Below are 16,962 nucleotides of genomic sequence, written 5' to 3'. Positions count from 1 at the left end.
TAACAATTAAATACTGCAGCCTACAATAATCAATACAAAATCAGCATTTAGCTTTCAATTTGTGTCAAACAAATAAAATATTTCTAATCACTTGCTTAGATTTTCATCATAACTCTAACTGGATAAGACCCAACCGAAAAATGTAAAGCTCAGTTTGTGTACTCAAGGTTCAAACAAAATATGAACAAGCATGGCATTTTGAAATGTCATAACCTTCCGTCAATCAGCACAGATATGAGGATGATTGTTAGAAAAACCAATGGTGTCGTATAAAGTACATTGTGCGTACAAAGATAGAATGGCACAATTTTAACCAATGCTTTAGTAGGGGGATCTGTCTCAGCCCAGGAAATGAATTAGAAGAAGAAATTGAGCAGCATTTGACTCAAACTTAAATGTTTTATCGATCAGATATAGAAAATAAGGATTTCAGTTTAATCCATAGTAGACACAAAGTAAATATTCCACTGCAGGCACTGAATCCATGAGCCACCATCAATGATATGAGACAGTTCCTATAATTGTTAGTCACTGATATAATCTGTTCAGAGGTTCCCAACAACGAAGGAAGAGGAACCACTCACCACATTAAAAGCCTCAGAACAATTTATTGAATCATCCAAACCATAGGAAGTAGTCTGTTTGAATCATTCAATGAATTGTTTTGAGACTTTTAATGTGGTGATCCGTTTGTCTTCCTTCCTTGTTTGACACTTAAGAGTCAGTTGATTCCATAGTTGGAAAGTAGCAATATAGATTGCATACAGTATAATGGATATACGGGGTAGGAAAAGCACAGACATAACTCTCTCTTCATGGAGCTAAACCAATCCTAAAAAAGAGGCCCAAGCTTACACTAGGTCAGTTACCCACCATTTGCATTTGAGTTGCTGTAGCGGTAACCTAGAGCACCCAACCAAATTTCAATTGCTGTAACTAGATCAGTGAGAGAGAAGTTCTCATTTTGGTGTTGGTCAGTTGAAATTGTGAAATATTACACTTTGCTTTTGTCTTTTTCTGTTTCAGTATATGATTGGTATATTCAAATTTTGGTATATATTAACACAATAATTTTTTTGTAACAGTGCTATATATTATATTAGATACATGCAACTAATGTGCTTCTGAATTCTCTATCTAACCTATTCTTTACTATTCTTTCTCCCTTGCTTTGCTTTTCCTTCCACATATAACCTCATATCACCAATTCATTATATTCACACTTGTTAAACATTACTTTTTATGACATATTACTTGCTTTGTTATACACTTTATTATTATTTTTTTATTATTACTTAATGTTCTGCCAACTAAATTATATTAAACCTGTCATTTTCTGTCAATGGTTTGGTCATATTTAAATTATCATATGACAAATATTACCACTCCGCACAATGTCCCTTCCCTACACTGCCATGCTGCATTCCTTCAGATATCCAGAATATTCAGGCGGTTTATTTCTTTGACACCTACGCTGTGCTGCCGCAAGGCCCAGGTGAAAGTAGGTTTCTCGGTTCTATGTCAGTTTTATATTTTCATCCTAGCATGCTGTGTTACAATGGATGTTTTCACACAGCTTGCTTGTATTATTTCTGTCTCACCTTCAGCTTTGTCTGTTCTTGTTCTGCTTTATTAAGCCTTAAAAAGCATTATTCAGGGCACGCTATATATAATCAAACCTTAAAATACAATAAAGAGAAATTCATTTTTATCGGTAATCTCACTGAGATATCAAGTGTAACATTGCAATGCTTATCTGTTTAATCTACCACCTATGCATATTAGAAGTGTAACCTGTAACCTACACACAGTACCAGTGCCGGGACAAAGTCATCTAGAGGCCCCCCTCCAAAAAAAAAAAATCGAGCACTGATCTGCATGCCTACCCCGTAAGCATAAATTCCCCCTTCTGCCAGTAAAAATCTGCCCCCCTGCAGAAATCACATCCCACCTCCAACCCCTAATCCTCTCTCCTGCCAAATCCACCTGCCACAATTCCGCCCCCCCCCCCAAAAAAAAAGAAAATCCTCTACCCTTCAAATTTACCCTCCAAGCACAAATCCTCTCCCCCCACTTCAAATCCCCCATCCCAGTACAAAATCCCCCTCATAGCACAAATCTTCCCCCCCAAATGTCCCCTCCTTGCACAAATACCCTTCAATCATCCCTACATGTGCAAGTTGTCCTATTCCTCCCCCCCCAGAAGAAATTTCCCCTCCTAGCACAAATTTCCTTACCTCGCTACCATATCGGCTCTTCTAGCATAAACCCCCCCCAAATCCCCCCTCCTGGCACAAATCGCCCTCCCCATCCGTCCTCCCAACACAAATCGGGAGCGCAGGTTCCCCACCCCCCCAAAAAATATCCCCTCCTAGCACAAATTTGCTCTCTCTCTACCATATCACTTCTTCTAGCACAAATCCCCCAAATTCCCCCTCCTGGCGCAAATCATCCTCCCCCATTTCAAAACAGATTCCCCTTAATTACCATTCCTAGCACACACCCCTAATTTCCCCTCCTAGAGCATTTCTTATCCCCTGCCACCCTCCACACCCCCCCTCCCAAAACAAATCTACCCCCCGAATTCCTCATGGTGCCCCCCCACCTCACGATACCATAGCGCTCCAGCTGCTCCTTCTGCCCACCCCTTGTCCTGGCCCTGCACAGTTCAGAAAGGCACCTAAGCCCCATGTAGAGTAAGTGTTCCCAGCAAGAGTACTGTGATGATGTCATCAGCATCCAGAGGGAGTGCAGTTGTTAGATGAAGGCAGGATAGGCTTCTCTGAAGAGGAAAGTTTTCAGGGATCACCTAAAAGTGGACAGTCTGACAGATTGGGGTAGGGAATTTCAGAGGATGGGCGAGGCCCGGGAGAAGTCCTGGAGGTGGATATAGGAGGAGGTGATGAGGGAGCTAGAGAGCAGGAGGTCTTGGGAGGAACAAAGAGGGCGATTAGGTTGGTATTTTGAGACTAGGCTAGTGATGTAGCTGGGGGCAGAGTTGTGGATGGCTTTGGAAATTATTGTTAGTATTTTGAATTTAATTTTTTGGGCAAGTGGCAGCCAATGGAGTGATTTGGCAGAGGTGGATGAGTCTGGCAGCAGCATTCATGATGGACTGAAGGGGGGAAAGTCTATTTAAAGGTAAGCCAATGAGGAGGGAATTGCAGTAATCAAGGCGAGAGATAACTAGGGAGTGAATTGGGAGCTTTGTGGTTTCATTGGTTAGAGAGGGACGTAGTTTAGAGTTATTGCGGAGGTTGAGGCGGCAATCTTTGGAAAGTGATTGGATGTGGGTCCGAAAGGAGAGTTCAGAGTCCAGGATAACACCTAGCACGCTGACATGTGGGAATGGGTGGATGGTTGTGCCATTGCTCTTGACAGATAAGCCAGGGGAAGAGGTGCGTGGGGGGGGGGGGGAAATATTATAATTTCGGTTTTAGATAAGTTGAGTTTGAGGAAGTGTTGTGACATCCATACATATATGTCTGTTAGTAAGTTAGAGATGTGTGAGGAGACTGATGGAGTGAGTTGAGGGGTGGAGAGATAGATTTGTGTGTCGTCAGCGTAGAAATTATATTTAAAGCCGTGAGAGGCTGCTGACCCAGGGAAGAGGTGTAGATTGAAAATAAAAGAGGTCCAAGAGCAGAATCTTGGGGAACCCCGACTGAGAAGGGAAGAGGAGTGGAGGAAGTAGAATTGTAAGTGACACTGAAGGTGTGTTGGGATAGGTAGTATGAGAGCCACTGAAGAACACAGTCATGGAGACCAAGGGAATAACGTTTTTTGAGGAGGAGGGGGTGGTCACCCATGTCGAAGGCAGCTGAAAGGTCCAGAAGGAGGAGTACAGAATAGTGTCTGTTGGTTTTTGCAGTTAGTAGGTCATTTGTGAGTTTTAAAAGAGCAGTTTCTGTGGAGTGTTGAGGACGAAATCCAGATTGAAGAGAACAAGAAGGTTGTTCCTAATGAGGTGGTCACTCAGTTGGTTGTAAACTAGGCGTTCAAGGAGTTTAGAGGAAAAGGGGAGCAAGGAGATAGGGCGTAGGTTGTTAAGATTGGTAGGGTCCAAGGGTGGCTTTTTAAGTATGGAGGTGACCAGTGCATGTTTTAGAGCATTGGGGAAAATGCCAGAGGTGAGGGAGAAATTGAAGATGCGAGTTAGAGAGTGTAGGATAGAGTCAGAGGGTGACCGTAGTGTTTGAGAGGGAATAGGGTCCAGGGGGCAGGTGGTTAGGTGGACGTTAGAAAGGAGTTTATCAACTTTGTCTGTAGTAGCAGATTTGAATAAGGGGAATGTCAATTGTACCTGTTGTAATGGGGTACCTGTAGAGTGGAGATTTCATCACGGATTGTAGCAATCTTCTGAGCAGTGAGTGAGTCAGTGGGTGGAGGCGGTGGATGACAAAGTAGAGAGTTGAAGTTAGAGAAAAGTTTATGGGGACTGGACGAGAAGGTGTTAATAAAAGTTGTAAAATTGCTCTGCTTGGCAGTGTGGAGGAAAGAATAGAATTTTTGGAGGGCAGATTTGTATTGGTCTTTGAGAGACTTGGTCTTGTGCCACAGACGCTCAAGAGCGCGACTGTTTTTTGAGAATTTTAGTGTCATCTGTTTGCCAGGGTTGTAGGGGTCGAGGCTTGATTCTGCATGTAGTGAGGGGAGCGAGCTTGTCCAGGGTGGAGGACAGGGATTTATTGTAGAAGGAAGTGGCTTGGTTGGGACAGGACAGGGGAGAGATTTTGTCATAGAGGTGGTCAGTAGCAGAGTAGCAGAATAGAGGAGAGAAGAGTTGTGAAAGTTTCTACGGGTGATGGGTAGGCGATAGGAGGGAAAGGTGGTAGAAGACAGGGAGAGAGAGAAACGAATAAGATGATGGTCGGAGAGAGGAAAAGAATTATTTGAGAAGTTGCATGGAGTGCAAAGGTAGGAGAATACAAGGTCAAGGGTGTTGCCATCAGAGTGAGTAGAAGCCTGTACCCATTGCTTCAGGTCAAATGAAGAGGTTAGACTAATGCCAAGTACACACGATCGAATTGTCCGGTGGAAGTCCGCCGGACCGCATTACGCCGGACAATTCGTTCATGTGTGGGCTCCAATGGACTTTTTCATCGTAAAGTCCGGCGGACTAAGAAAGTAGTGTTGACTCAAAATTTGTCTGCCGGACTTGACTTTCAGCGGACAATCCATTCGTCAGTGTGCTAGTCCGGCGGACTAAGAATGACGCTTGCTCTGAAGCAAGTACGAGAAGGAAGCTACTGGCTATTGAAGTTCCTTTTTCTAGTCCCGTAGTACGTGCTGTACGTCATCGCGTTAGAAATCGCCGGACTTTCGGAGTGTCCGTGTGTGGCCAATTCTGTTCGTTAGAAAGTCCGGCGGATTTTTTACCGGACAATTCGATCATGTCTAGGCAGCATTAGAAGTTTAGAAGTAGCAGGAGTGTTTGTATTAGCAGGGATGTTGAAATCACCGAGATGGATTGTGGGAATTTCTGAAGAGAGAAAGTAGGGTAGCCAGGCAGAAATAATGAAGTTTGTAATAAAACTTGTAGCATTTGTCTCAGAAAGGCTGGAAGAAAATCAATCTTGAAGGCTGAAAGCGTTATATAAAAACACCCATTCACCTTACTTAATATTTGTTCTCTTGTAAGGAGAACAGAAGTGTAATTGTATTCATTAGAGCAGTACAGTACAGAAATATTGATTTGTGGATATCGTATGTAAAAAATCAAATATATGCAGTCTTACACTTGACATCTGTTAATGAGCTTTATATTTATTTATTTTTAAATGTAGCCTGCCTTTCATGAATTAAGGATATATTATATGGAGGACAAATGGTATGAGACGCCAGTTGACAATAAAGGCATAGATTGCAAATATACAACTAAACTATCCAGCTTAATAGCACCATCTAGTGTATAATTTCTGCATATGCATTCTATCCCAGAGTTCATCTGCTATATAGTAGTCTTCGGTCTCAGATGTTACTTCTACAGTCATACAAAGAAGCCATAGCACTGTGCACATATGCACTCTGCTGGTGTACGTGGCCTTATTTATTCATTTACAGTGCAAGCTGTAGTAAATAAAATCAGTACTTAAAAGTATACTTTTATACTTTTTTTCCCATGAGCTTACCTAGCATTGTGTAAGTTGTAAATACAGCCATATATGATAAAAGCAAATGTTGGAATGTGCCCTTTGTCTAGAAGTTTTCATTCTACCCAGGAGAGGTCTGCATCTCTTATAAAACCATTATGGAAGAAGCAGTGAATGGCTCTCCACAAAGGAATTGTGTCATTCATTGATATTTGGGCAATTGTGGCAAATACATTCACAAAGACAACAATGTTACAAAAAGTTTCCTTATGCCTTACATGTCAAGTGTATTACTTTGTCTAAAATGTTAAGCCCTTTCATCTATAGTATATTTCCTTTTGCTCACACTTTATTTAGGTCTATATAAAGCCATAACTTTGGATAAGATTGTAAGGGGTGAGAACCCCTGTCAGGTTTCTATTGTCGTCTGTGTCTTCAGTACAGAAGGTGATAGGAACCGCAACACTTTTTGCGTTGTCATGGGGACAGAAGGTGAGGGAAAATCTTCCGATAAACAAACCTGATTCCACACTTTTGAAGAAGCCATCAGCACTTGCACTTTATTTGCACTTATGGAATCTATGAATTGTATTAATTAAGATATTGAAGATCTTGAGGATCTATCAAGGACTCATTATTACTTTATCCGCACTAGTGAATTGTTGATTATTTGTATATACCATATATGAAATGAACACATATTGAGTTTATACTTGGGATATGATATAGAAGCAGCTCTTGACTGTTTTTGATATTGCACACAAGGTAGATACACTATTATTATAGCAGCAGGGTATATATCTATATATATCTATATATATATATAGATATATATAATATAACCTGATCTGGTGACAACTAATAGGCGATACCCCCTTGTTTGGCGAGATCTGCTTTCTTTCTTTTTCTTGGATAGGAAATAAGGGGGCATCTCCTGGATGAAACACAGACAGAAAAAAACAGGGGCCTTAACCATTTTCTTCTCTTTTCAATGCTAAAACAAATACAATATTTTTTTTTTACAAGTACAATATATCGGTATACTTCAAATACTAATTTAGAGTACAAAACTGATTCAGGTTAATGCTCAGTGGTAAGTAGACCCCTGTATATGTTCCATAAGCATCTAGACCTTTATTTAGGCTATCATAATTCTATTCCTAAGTAACGTGTTAGGTAAATGTTTGTTGCCTTTGTGTGCAGTTTTTGTACAGTACTATATCAGATTCCTGTATTTATACCTTTTTAGCATTCTAGCAATACCATAGTTTTATATTTACTCACGATCACATTCATTCAATAAGGTAATTAACAGCAGTAAGCCATAGCCACCAGTCTGCCATTTTCTTGTTCTGTCTGCTCTGATAAGCAGCCTGGTCAGGTCATGGCTGAATATGATTGGTAGTTTAGGATTACTGCTGTGAATTCACTTAGTGAGCAGATTTGTGTGTTGTGTCTGAATCTCACTTCCATTTATTTCATCCACAGTGGATAGAATTGTGGGACTTGACCAGATGAGTGGTATGTCTGACATGACATTTGGCTCATCATACAAGACAAAGAAAGGAATGTTCCGCACTGTGGGGCAGCTCTACAAAGAATCGCTGGCTAAGCTGATGTCTACGCTAAGAAACACCAACCCAAACTTTGTCCGATGCATCATTCCCAACCATGAAAAAAGAGTAAGACATTTCCACTGTACACAGAAATGTACAATAATATGTAATACCTATTTTCATTTAGGTTTTAGGTGTAACATAAAATTACAAATAATAGGTTTATTTTTTGTGTGTGTTTGTTTTTATGTGCTTAGAAGCCAATACTACAGCTTATGTGTGAAATGTGACCTATGAATGGAAGAAGTAGACCTTTCAATCATTCACCCCTTCTCTATTCATAGAGCCTGTTTCATTCATTCTTTGGGTGGGCAAAGTTGGGCACTCTTGATGAGAGCCTGTCACAGCACCTTAGTTCTTAACCCCTGCAACACCAGAAAATAGTGGCGGCAGGGGGGACTTGGACTTGGAAGGGACACATTTCACTAAAGTTATGTCCCTTCTGCTGATTTATTTTATTTTATTGTTTAAAGTGAACTTAGGCTTTCTTTTTTTCATAGTTTCTGTAGGTGATGGATTACTTCCTTCCACCCAACCTTAATGGTCAATAGGAAGGTTCATTGAGGAGGGCCAAGAATTGACCATGAAAGCTATAGCTAATATTTGCCTGGGCATTCTTGTGATAAATCGAAGATCTGAGCTGGCACCATTCCTGTAGGCCACTTTTAGGGTGGCCTCACACCTTTATGTTGCAGTTACACACAGTTAATTTTGAATGTACTCGAACACAACTTTACAGTGCACTTGTGTTGTACCTTAATGTACTGCTTTTTGGTACACTGGCAGCCAAATCAAAATTAATGGGCTGCCTTAACCTAATGCACTACAGCAGACAGGTATGAATGGGTACTTAAAATTAATGTGAGTTCAAAGTTAGTTAAAAAACAGATAATATAATGAATTATGTATAACTGTGTATTAATTGACACATCTCCTAATTAGGCTGGGAAACTGGAGCCTCACCTAGTCCTTGACCAGTTGCGCTGTAATGGAGTTCTGGAGGGAATCCGTATTTGTAGACAAGGCTTCCCAAACAGAATCATCTTCCAGGAGTTCAGGCAAAGGTAAGAGTGGTCTCCCAACAAAAGAAATCTTGTTATAACTTGTAAAATATTAGTACTTGTAATGTTTTATTTATAAGTGAAGGGCATGCATCAGGCTCAAGATGCCTCTGTGGACTCTCTACTCTAATCTATGGTAGTCCCCACCCATACAATTGAGTACATTGAGATTTTGTATTTATTCCAGAAGCATCTCACAATGGATTTACACAATCAGATCTCCTACCAAAAAGATTGCCAAGACTTGGCTCACATATACTATGCTGGCCCATTGAAAGTACATAGCATACTAGTATGGACAAATGGTTATATTCCTGGTGCACGATGCCTGAGAATCCAGTTCTGTTGTTATTGTTGCACTAACAAAAAATAAATTCTGCTCTTAAATTTAGATATGAGATTTTGACTCCAAATGCAATTCCCAAAGGATTTATGGATGGGAAACAAGCTTGCGCAATAATGGTAAGAATTTGTATAATTTTTTTTTGTGAATAAATTAAATTTAGCTAGTTATGACGATAGTTATTATTTGAATTCCATAAACTCACATATCAAAGTTTAACGATAAGGGACTGACTGGTAATACTGCAAGAAAGAAAAGTGTTGGTGTTGCCCATGGACGTATTGTTTTTTCAATGTTTATTACTGTAGGAAGATGCGGGTGGAGTGTGCCAGAACTTGACGGTTAATTATCTAGTCTTTTTAAATGCATGTAGCGGTACCCCTGTAGGGGCTGCTGGTGATTGTGGTCCGTGCACCCTGCACAGTCAGGCACACAGTTCTCAATCACTCTTAAGCAGAAAACCAGTCCTTTCACTTTGTTTTGTTTTTTGTTTTGTTTTTATTGGGGGGAACTTAACTTGGATCGGGTAATGGTAAGTATGGAGTGCCCACTTGATTGAAAAATAAAAAAGACTGCAACTATAAACACTCTCTGTATATACTCCTCCTCACTTCCAGCATAACACTTGATTACTGCTTGTTCTGGACCAGCTAGCACTATAGTTTAGGCCTGACACTGGCTCAGCCAGGCCTGAGTAAATGCCCTTTGCAGGAAGGGACCGTGGGCACCTTTGATGTAGCAAAATGGTGGTAGTCCTAGTGATAGCTGCCCACATGGCTACTGATCCCAGCCCCACATCTTCAGGCCCTGCCAACCCTCCTGGCTGCAGCTGCCTCTCGCCACTGCCTGTGCCACCACAGTCCACTCCACTGGCTCTGCACCCATCCCAGACTGTACTCTCCCAGTCCTAGAGCTGCACAATTAATCATTAAAGAATCCGATTACGATTCTTCTCCCCTCGCGATCTTAAAGCATTTCCTGATTCTATGCAGAGTTCTCTGTTCGCAGCTGACAGCTGTCTACAACAAAAAAAAAACAGGCAGCCTGCCAAGTTTATTACAACATCACTTAGAGGAGATAAGGGGAAACATTGGAACACTTTGTCCTTTTAGATCAAAGGAATGAACTTAGGTCTGTAAACGAGAGTTTAACCACTTAAAGACAAACCTTTTTCTGACACTTATTGTTTAAAAGTTAAAATCAGTGTTTTTTGCTAGAAAATTACTTAGAACCCCCAAACATTAGATTTTTACTTTTTAGCAGAGACCTTAGAGAATAAAATGGCGGTTGTTGCAATATTTTATGTCACACTATATTTGCACAGCGGTCTTTCAAAAGCATTTTTTTGGGGAAAAAACACACTTTAATGAATTCATAAAAAACGAAACTGTAAAGTTAGCCCAATTTTTTTGAATAATGTGAAAGATGATGTTACACCTCGAGAATCGTGATCTTTATTCTAAGAAAAAAAATTGTGATTCTCATCTTGGCGAGAATCGTGCATCTCTACTCTCTACTGAACACTCACCAGCCCTCTTGGCTTCCTCTGTGGAACTCCTGGAGATATGCCTGGCAGTGTTCTCCTGCTGTCCTCTCTTGTTCCTCCTGTGCCTCCTGGTCAGGACACCCCCGTGGGTTGTAAGAGGGTTTCATCTGCACCCGAGCTCAGGCCCAAGGCAACCCCCCCTGACTGGGGAGTGCCCTCAAAGGCCCCGACAGCTTAACACTTCATCTCCATCTTCCACCGGAACAACTCCTCCCCAGCTGGGCTGACCCAGAGAATTTGAGGGAGCCTTCCCTCTGCCAATCCAAGTTGGGGATTGGTCAGGGCTCTCAAAATACTCCAGACAGCTCCACCTCTCCTATCCTCCTTCCTTTCCAGAAAATTCTAGCATGTTCTGGAAGGAGAGGGGTGGTCTCAGTGATGCTGCCTCTGTGAATCACCCAGCCCTTCCTGGCTTCCTGCCAACCTAAAATCAAAACAGACAAGCCTGCTTAAATTTACCTACCCTAACAAAATCTATCTGTGCACACCTAGCACAACTAGAGGGTGCTACATTCATTCATTATAGGGACACATTTCAGTTTATTGTATTCAGGTCAGTTAAGAAATTAGTTCTAAATGTTTGGACTGCTGTGCTTTACCTTTACCCCTGCCTTATTCATTAAACCTTTATTATGGCATTTTGGAGTAGAATCTTAATATCTGCAGCACAGCAACATAGTTCATTCATTTTATTTTAGTCTTTTTGTATTTATAATGTTTAAATAGATGTATTCAGGGCTTTGTTTCTGATTTCTAATGTTTATACATGTTTTTCCTTCCCTTCCCTTTTTCATAATCTTAGATCAAAGCCTTGGAACTAGACCCCAATCTTTTCCGCATTGGACAGAGTAAAATATTTTTCCGTGCTGGAGTGCTGGCTCATCTGGAAGAGGAGAGAGATCTGAAGATTACAGACATCATTGTACTCTTCCAAGCTGCTGCCCGAGGATACCTTGCTAGGAAGTGAGTTGCTGGGTGTTCTTTCAGTCAATATACAGTCTTTGGTATCTCCATCTGGATATCATTTGGGCCTTTATTTTATACTACCTTTTCCCTTTTGTTTACATTCACATGTTATGTGTCACTATCTGTTAAGGTGCCTGTGGGTGCCGGCTCTCCAACAATCAGGAGCCCTGAGCAGGAACAGGAAGCAGTCACATTTGGCAGTGGCATTAATACTGCTACTAAATGTTTTACTTCCCACTGCAGCTGGAGGTTCACTTTGAACCTGCAGCTCATCCCTAGAGAGAAAGAGGAATATGCATACACTTTATACGCAGGGCAAAGGTCTCTTTATTATTATTTCCTCTTCTAGTCAAATGTTCTTGCCTACATATAGTGTTATGGGGGGTACACACGAGAAGTTTTTTTGTTTAACCTAGCAGGCTGAATGAAAAAAAAACTGACAGGTTGTCTTACTAAAACAAGCAATGATAGTGCGGCGATTTCCTGCTGTACTGTTCTGTTCTGACAGGAGACTCCTCACTCCGCCAGAACAAACTGATCAGCACTCGCAGCCATTGGCTGGCAGTGTTGTTCGGATGCCAGTTGGATTCTGGTTTTCCAGCATGCCCGTTGACAGAAGCTGGTCATAAGACTGACTTCTGTAGAAGAGACAGCTGTACACATGGGCTGAAAGTTGTCTGGTTCCAGCCGCGTCAACTGTTTTCGTCCAATTTTTTGCCCGTGTGTGTCCGGCTTAGGGCTTTTTTCTCTGCTGGCAACAAAAGGAAACTGATATTTGACACATATTTAAGGATAAATTTACCTTTGGAGCATGTTACATGTTCCATCTGTTTTTAGGGTAGAACAAGTAACATGTTCCAGCATTTGCAGAATTTCCCACCCCCCCCCCTCCCTGTGACAGCGAGCCAAGGATCTTCTCCCTGCACCCGCTGTCAGAATCTGAAAACAGCTTGGCCGTGTGGGCTCCGCCCACAGGGCTGTGTCATTCCGTTACATTTTCTTGTGACTGAATCTGATGATCGTGGGTGCAATGCTCTGCCGGCTCTTTAGAAAAAAATACATTTTTTACCTGCAACAATTGTGGAAAATGTGCATTTAGTTTTTATTCAAAAAGGTCACTGTAGGCTTTAATGGATAAGTACACCTTTTAACAAAAAGAAAGAAATAAATGCACATTTTTCTGCAGTCAAAAAACTTTGCATTTATTATCTTTTGTTTCTGGAGCCTCTAAAGTAGGGGTCTCCAAACTTTCTAAGCAAAGGTCCATTTTGCCATCCTTCAGACTTTTGGGGAGTTGGACTATGGCCATTGGGAGAAGAAAAGGTCCAAATATCAGTGGGAAAAAACAATGCCCCATTTTTTTATGTCATTGGGAGAAATTTTGTGCTCTTTTGTTGGTGTCATTAGGAGAAATTGTGCCCTATCGTTGGCGTCATTGGGAGGAATTTTCCCTGATTGTTGGTGTTAGAAGGAATTGTGTCCCTTTATTGGGGTCGGGGAGGGGGGGGTGGTTATGCTACATTGTTGGTATCAGTGGATGAAATGGTGCCCCAGGGGCCAGATAAAAGCAAGCAAAGGGCCTCATCTGGCCCCTGGGCCACAGTTTGGAGGCCACTACTTTAAAGCATTGCACCAGCAATTAGCTGGAAAACTACAAGCCAACAGCCGGAAAGGCTTGTGGGACTTGTAGTTTTCCATTCACAGAGGACTTTGAATGGCAGAGCCCCACTTGGCCACATTTTTTTACAAAACTGTGACAGCTAGCGGGGGTGGGGGGGAAGAAGATCCCTGCTATCGTTCAGATCGGGGGAGGGGGGAGCAGGGGCCGGTCCGTATGTAACATGTTAAATGTTAATTTTAAGCTTTATGGGTATCGTTTGTGACTTTTGCAGGATTGCTGAGACATTCCCAACGTAATTTTTTTCTTTATAAATAGTCCCCTTTGTGTTTAATGTTTGTATTTATATTAAATTCTTACATTTCCTCACATAAATACATTAAACTTCTTTTTTCTATAGAGCTTTTATAAAGAAACAGCAACAAATGAGTGCTTTGAAGGTGGTGCAGAGGAACTGTGCTGCATACCTCAAGCTAAGACATTGGCAGTGGTGGAGACTCTTTACCAAGGTATACTATTTTGATACGTTAAATTATTTTTCTTATGACTTTTATGCTGCTGATAAATCTGGTGCTATTGAGTTAAATGTATTTCATTTTTATACCCTCCTTACTTGTTGGTGAGGGAAAACACGTGCTACCCGTCCTGACACAACTTATGCTGAATTTATCTAGCAGGAAGGCTTGGATTCCTAGGATTGTTACCCAATTGCTTTTGCAGCACAGATATTGTATATCATAGTTACCGCCAACCAACATTTATTCTAGATACCATGCTTCTGCTGTTCTACGTGATGCCCATATTATTGTGACCTACCTAAACAATTTACTCAAAGTGTATCCAGTTATTTAGGCCTTCACACTGCATATTTTTTTTTATTAACCAGTATCTATAATGTAAGCAGTACAATGAGACTGAGGCAATAAAATAGATATTCCAAAAATATTGAAGAGGCACACTTTGGCATACATTTTTTTTTAATGCCGTCACACTTGCCTTGTACATTAACTGCACTTTTCCTCATATGCATTGAATTTTGAGCAACGGTGTGATTGAGTTTAATATGTATTTTGAAGATTCTCTTAAACAATTAAAGAAATGTCTAATAAAAACTATGATTATTTTGCCAGGTGAAGCCCTTATTACAAGTAACCCGACAGGATGAAGTAATGCAGGCCAAGGTAGTGGAACTGCAGAAGGTGAAAGATAACCAGGTGAAGGCAGAACAAGAGCTAAAGGATATGGGAAGCAAATACCAGCAGGTAAGGTCATTACAACAACGTCAGTGTTGACATATTGAGCAAATCTCCCAACTTGGATAAATCTAAAGAACACGATCTGCATAAGCTGGTACTGTTGTGACTTGAGCACCTGACTTATTTTCCTGTAAAACATTATATTCCAAGCAGTAAATAGATTGTTAATATTCTTCCATGAAAGTGATATATTTAGCCATTTTATACATTTAAAATTAATGTGGATGTAAACCTTCACATATACCCAGTGAACTGAACAGCCTCGGGTGATACGTAGAGATGAAAAAAAACTCCCTACACAAGTTTTCCATGTATATCTGCTGTCAACAACTTTATATACTGTTTAGAAAGTGCTGGTCCTGTTAGATTTTTCACTTCCTCACTGTAGGAGTGGATTATTGTTAGATACTGGGAGACAGGTAATTGGAGGAAAGGCACCCACTCCCTCCCCACACATGCAGAGGTTGCCTACGAATAGTTTAGCAGAATACTAATCTATTTATAGCAACCTCCCTGACACATACTTCTATCTCCGGTCTCTGAGAGTTTTTTTTTAAAGTTATCAGGCTAATAACAGAGGAACAAAGCAGGAGACAGCTACAGGACATAGTGCTTTCAAGAGAGATAAGAAAACACTAAAGCTATATGTTCCCAGCTTAAATTCCATGAATCGAATTTACGTCCACTTTAGGTGGAGATTTCCAGCTGTTGGTTTCAAGCCAGAAAGCCTTTTCTGTGTGCTCCATTAAGGTAGTTTCCTCATGTCAATGCTAACTTACCAATTGCCACCCTGCCCATCCATTGAGAGCAGGTGATGGTAACCTTTCATTACAGAATAGCAGTTGATGTGGCTTAAGCTGGCCATACACTGATCGAAATTTCAATGAATGTGTGAATGTGTGGTTGTCCCCCGCTCAACAGAAGTTATTTGTTTGTTTGATCGGCTTCTGTCATAAATAGATGTTGTCATATTTTCCATCAATCAATGACTGCAACCAATCGACTGCATCTACTGCTATTAGAATGCAATGTCTTGACTCTGGGGATTCTGCCATCCACCTCGTTTATGTGGATGGAAGAATCTGTTAATTTTTTTTTTTTCATTGCCAGAATTTGTTGTGACCGTGTGTATGCAAGACAGCTTGAGTAAAATCCCATCGGAATTCCGTCGGGAAAACCATCAGAGCTTTTTCCGACCAAAATTCCGATCGTGTGTATGCGGCATTAGTTTGAAGGAAGCAAAATAAATAAATGCTTCTGGCTATTGGGAGCACAAAATAAAGATCATTTTTTCCTTTTTCCATCTACCAGACTTGTGAAACTAGTGAAAATGACTTATGACCTATGGATTTTCACATTACCAGTTATATTTTGTAGGATTATATGATACTTTAACTTTGTATTCTCTGTTTCCAGTTGATGGAAGAAAAGTCGATTTTGGCAGAACAGTTGCAAGCAGAAACAGAGCTGTTTGCAGAGGCTGAAGAGATGAGAGCTAGACTTGCAGCAAAGAAACAGGAGCTAGAGGAAATATTACATGATTTGGAGTCCCGCGTGGAGGAAGAGGAAGAGCGGAACTTGCAGCTGCAAAATGAGAAGAAGAAGATGCAGACTCATGTACAGGTAATGTGTTGGCATTATCATTTGCTCTATACCCTATATACAGTATATTATATTATCTAGGCTTTTAATATTCCACACTGAACACAGTATTGTTTTGCTACGTGATGCTGCTGGAGGAAGTTTCATATTTGTTTGTTAGCCATGGCGTCTCATACATGGCTTTGCTTCCAGAGCAAGTAAAGGAAAGGGGTGAAGGTGTATTTCAATGATACCCGTTCAAGGGCTGTGCTTTTACGTGTAATCAAAGCAATATATAATCAGAAGTAATTTATACAGTATAGTCTAGCTGTCCTAATGATTTCACCTCATTACTTTCTGAATCCTTACCCGAAACATAGACGTGCACACGGTGTGTTGTCAGATGTGCCTGGGCACGCCCTAATCGCCCCATGCACATTATCATTATCACTCTGTGTGCCAACGGGAAGATAGAAAAGAACTCCCTCTTAGCCCCTGTACACACGGTCGGAGATTTCGACAACCAAATCCGTCGGATTTTCTCCGTCGGATCTTGTCCAAAACTGTTGCATACACACGGTCGGACTAAGTTGTCGAAAAATCCGATCTTTCAGAACGTGATGACGTAATTTCGTTACGATGGGACTACATTCAGGCTAGTAGCCAATAGCTTTGATGTAGGAATTTGATCTGAGCATGCGTGGCACTTGGTCCGATCAAAATTCGCTACACATGATCGGAGTATGTCCAACCGGCCCAGTTGGTCGGGAAATATTTCCAACATGTTGGAAAATTGGGTCCGACGGATATTCCGACGGAATCAGTCCGAAGCATACCACACACAGTCGGATTATCCGACGACACGGTCCGATAAGACACATTC

General features: G+C 41.1%; 1 protein-coding gene across 7 annotated transcripts in view; it reads left to right on the top strand.

Annotated features, from left to right (window-relative positions):
- The window catches only part of LOC143934056 (myosin-10-like), a 297,595-nt gene that overhangs the window by 236,678 nt on the left and 43,955 nt on the right, over positions 1-16,962 (top strand). For 4 of the 7 annotated variants that reach the window (XM_077457325.1, XM_077457326.1, XM_077457327.1 and 1 more), the window contains 8 exons: positions 1,433-1,501; positions 7,581-7,774; positions 8,651-8,772; positions 9,162-9,231; positions 11,461-11,621; positions 13,643-13,751; positions 14,373-14,504; positions 15,915-16,121. In XM_077457325.1, coding sequence (XP_077313451.1) covers positions 1,433-1,501; positions 7,581-7,774; positions 8,651-8,772; positions 9,162-9,231; positions 11,461-11,621; positions 13,643-13,751; positions 14,373-14,504; positions 15,915-16,121 — 1,064 coding nt within the window. The remainder of the gene's footprint in view (positions 1-1,432; positions 1,502-7,580; positions 7,775-8,650; positions 8,773-9,161; positions 9,232-11,460; positions 11,622-13,642; positions 13,752-14,372; positions 14,505-15,914; positions 16,122-16,962) is intronic. The other 3 variants (XM_077457329.1, XM_077457331.1, XM_077457328.1) reach the window with 1 other exon arrangement.

Source organism: Lithobates pipiens, unplaced genomic scaffold (genome assembly GCF_037356315.1).
Source record: "Lithobates pipiens isolate NorthernLeopardFrog02 unplaced genomic scaffold, aLitPip1_a1.2 Scaffold_27, whole genome shotgun sequence".
NCBI lineage: Eukaryota > Metazoa > Chordata > Amphibia > Anura > Ranidae > Lithobates > Lithobates pipiens.
The sequence above is the reverse complement of the archived record's forward strand: the minus strand, read 5'-3'. Positions and strand labels throughout refer to the sequence as shown.